General features: G+C 51.6%; 1 protein-coding gene across 1 annotated transcript; it reads right to left on the bottom strand.

Annotated features, from left to right (window-relative positions):
- Positions 1-367: 367 nt before the first annotated feature.
- LOC133899447 (uncharacterized) lies at positions 368-1,415 on the bottom strand. Its single transcript, XM_062340436.1, has 2 exons — positions 1,254-1,415; positions 368-964 (listed from the first exon to the last, which is right to left on the bottom strand). The coding sequence occupies exons 1-2, from the start codon at positions 1,413-1,415 to the stop codon at positions 368-370; spliced, it is 759 nt and encodes a 252-aa protein (XP_062196420.1).
- Between the last annotated feature and the right edge of the window lie 754 nt (positions 1,416-2,169).

The raw sequence follows: 2,169 nt of genomic DNA, 5'->3' as shown, positions 1-2,169 counted from the left end.
AGATTGTCTTGTTTAAGATTCAAGCTGAGCTTGAACCTGGCTTCAAGCTCGCAAGGCTAAACAAGTTGAGCTTGAGTTTGGCTGCTCACGAGCCTTTTATTATATTCAATAATTTAGTAATTTATATATTTGATTAGAAATAGAGAAAAAAATTTATTAATTTTAACTATTAATAAGCCGAGCTCGAGCTGAGTCAAACTTTAGTTGAGCTTATCTCAAACCTGTCTATCGATAACTCAAACTCGCTCGGACTCGACTCGAGTTTATATCAAGCTCGAACTTACTATGTTAGACTCGCTCAAGCTCACCTTGTTGACAGCCCGACCTCGAAAATCCATCTGCTTCTTGACGACAGGCACAAACGTCTCTACACCCGCTGCTCTGCATCCTTCCCTTGTCCTGATCTCTCGTCACTAGCGCACTGGTCCTCCTCCTCGTCTTCTTCCTCCTCCTCCCAGTCCTTGCACACGTCCAGGAAGTAGAGCGCGCAGACCATGGCGACGCACGCGACGAACATCGGGATGGGCCCGAAGAGCCAGAGGAACACCGGGCAGGAAAAGTAGAACGCCCGCGCGCCGAGCGACCAGAAGTAGCAGCCGCGGTTGACCATCCCGGTGACGTACCCCACGGCGCGGCGCGGGCGGCGTCGGTGCGGCACGTTGACGAGCACGCTGGCGTGGCTGTAGTACCGGATGGACTGCACGTTGAGGAGGAAGGCGACGAGGAAGCAGACGAGGATCGCGAAGAACTTGGCGGACAGCGCGGGCGCGCCCGTGGCGCCCACCACGAACGGCGCGCCCGGGAGGAGGCCGTTGTTGTTAGTGTTGGAGGCGGTGCCGCCGGCGGACATGAGGACGGCGATGAGGGAGCTGAGGGTGATGGCTGTCGAGGCTAGTAGTGTTGACGCCATGATGTTGTTGCGGATCGTCTGCACCGCCAGCACCGCGTGCTTCCCGGACGGATCCTGCATGCATGCAAGTGTGCAACAAATAAATCAACACATTAATCAATAAACCCTGGCCATTTCTGCTCGAGTTCATCAGTTCTTGGATTCCATCTTAACATTTTCTATTTTCGCGTTTGATCCATGAAGAATCAAGAGAAAGAAGTGCGTGGATCGATCAAGGGCATTTCATGGTGCATGCATGCATGATCCGATATGCAAGACAAGAGTGCAAGGCAACAACGGCCGAACAAGAACCAGCAGGAAGAAATGGATCGATCGACTAACGGTTTACACCACGCGTACGCACCTCCATGACGTGGCGGACCCAGATGCGGCGGTTGATGGCGTTGACGCCGATGACGGTGGTCGCCGGCCGCCGGCGGATGCGGAGGAGCAGCCACGCGTGGTACCCCGCCATCACCACCAGCCCCAGAGGCACCAGCACGTAGTCCAGCTCCTCCTTCTTCATCCGCTCTCAATCCCCCCTCCCTCCCTCACTCTCCTATCGATCAATGGAGCAGGCACGACGCGACACCAGACGAGACGAGGAAGATGATCGGGGCAGGGCGCGCGGCTCAGCTGCAACCACGGTTCCTCGCGGGTTTGGGAGAAAACCCAGCCCGACCCGCAAGACTCGGGCTAGACGGTTTGGGCCCACTTGGACGACGGGCTAGTGGGCTGTTTGCTGCGTTGGAAAAGATCGAGCCCAAGATTTTTTCAAAAATTAAAATGAGGTCGATACAACTACAAAGATATCTATATTTGAAAATACTATTAGTTGTGAGTATGACATGTGGATCTGAAAACACATGTAATAGATATATAAATAGTATTTTCTAATTTGTATTTTTCAAATTCATCCTTTTAAAAATTAGGAAGGAAGAGCGGGAGTTCTGGGTGGGCGGGGGGGGGGGGGATCGAGCTCGGAAGCTCTCGGATGCGCAGATCGAGACTCACCGTTGATTGGATCGGAGGAATAATGGGTTTGCGCGTGCATCTATCTGAGCTGAGTAGTTTTAGTATGTATTAAACATTAGACACAGAGTACATAAGATAGGGATAAAAATCCTAGATTACAAGATTGTAGCCTTCTTGCTACAGAGTGAAGTTCTTCAACTCCGTGGAGAAGTCGAGCTCGAACAGTATAACAAAGCAATAACAATTTGAGTAAGATGACCAGTTGAAGCTCCTGTAAAGTGGTGGATGACCTTGTCGATTCTCTA

This window comes from Phragmites australis, chromosome 18 (assembly GCF_958298935.1).
Source record: "Phragmites australis chromosome 18, lpPhrAust1.1, whole genome shotgun sequence".
Classification (NCBI taxonomy): domain Eukaryota; kingdom Viridiplantae; phylum Streptophyta; class Magnoliopsida; order Poales; family Poaceae; genus Phragmites; species Phragmites australis.
This window is presented reverse-complemented; position numbering and strand designations above follow the sequence as displayed.

What these genes read in the sequence shown, in the direction of transcription:
- LOC133899447 (XM_062340436.1), bottom strand. Translation starts at nt 1,415, where the DNA reads ATGAAGAAGGAGGAGCTGGACTACGTGCTGGTGCCTCTGGGGCTGGTG. An exon ending in GGGTCCGCCACGTCATGGAG is followed by an intron (nt 965 to 1,253) that starts GTGCGTACGCGT and finishes GCATGCATGCAG; the next exon opens with GATCCGTCCGGGAAGCACGC.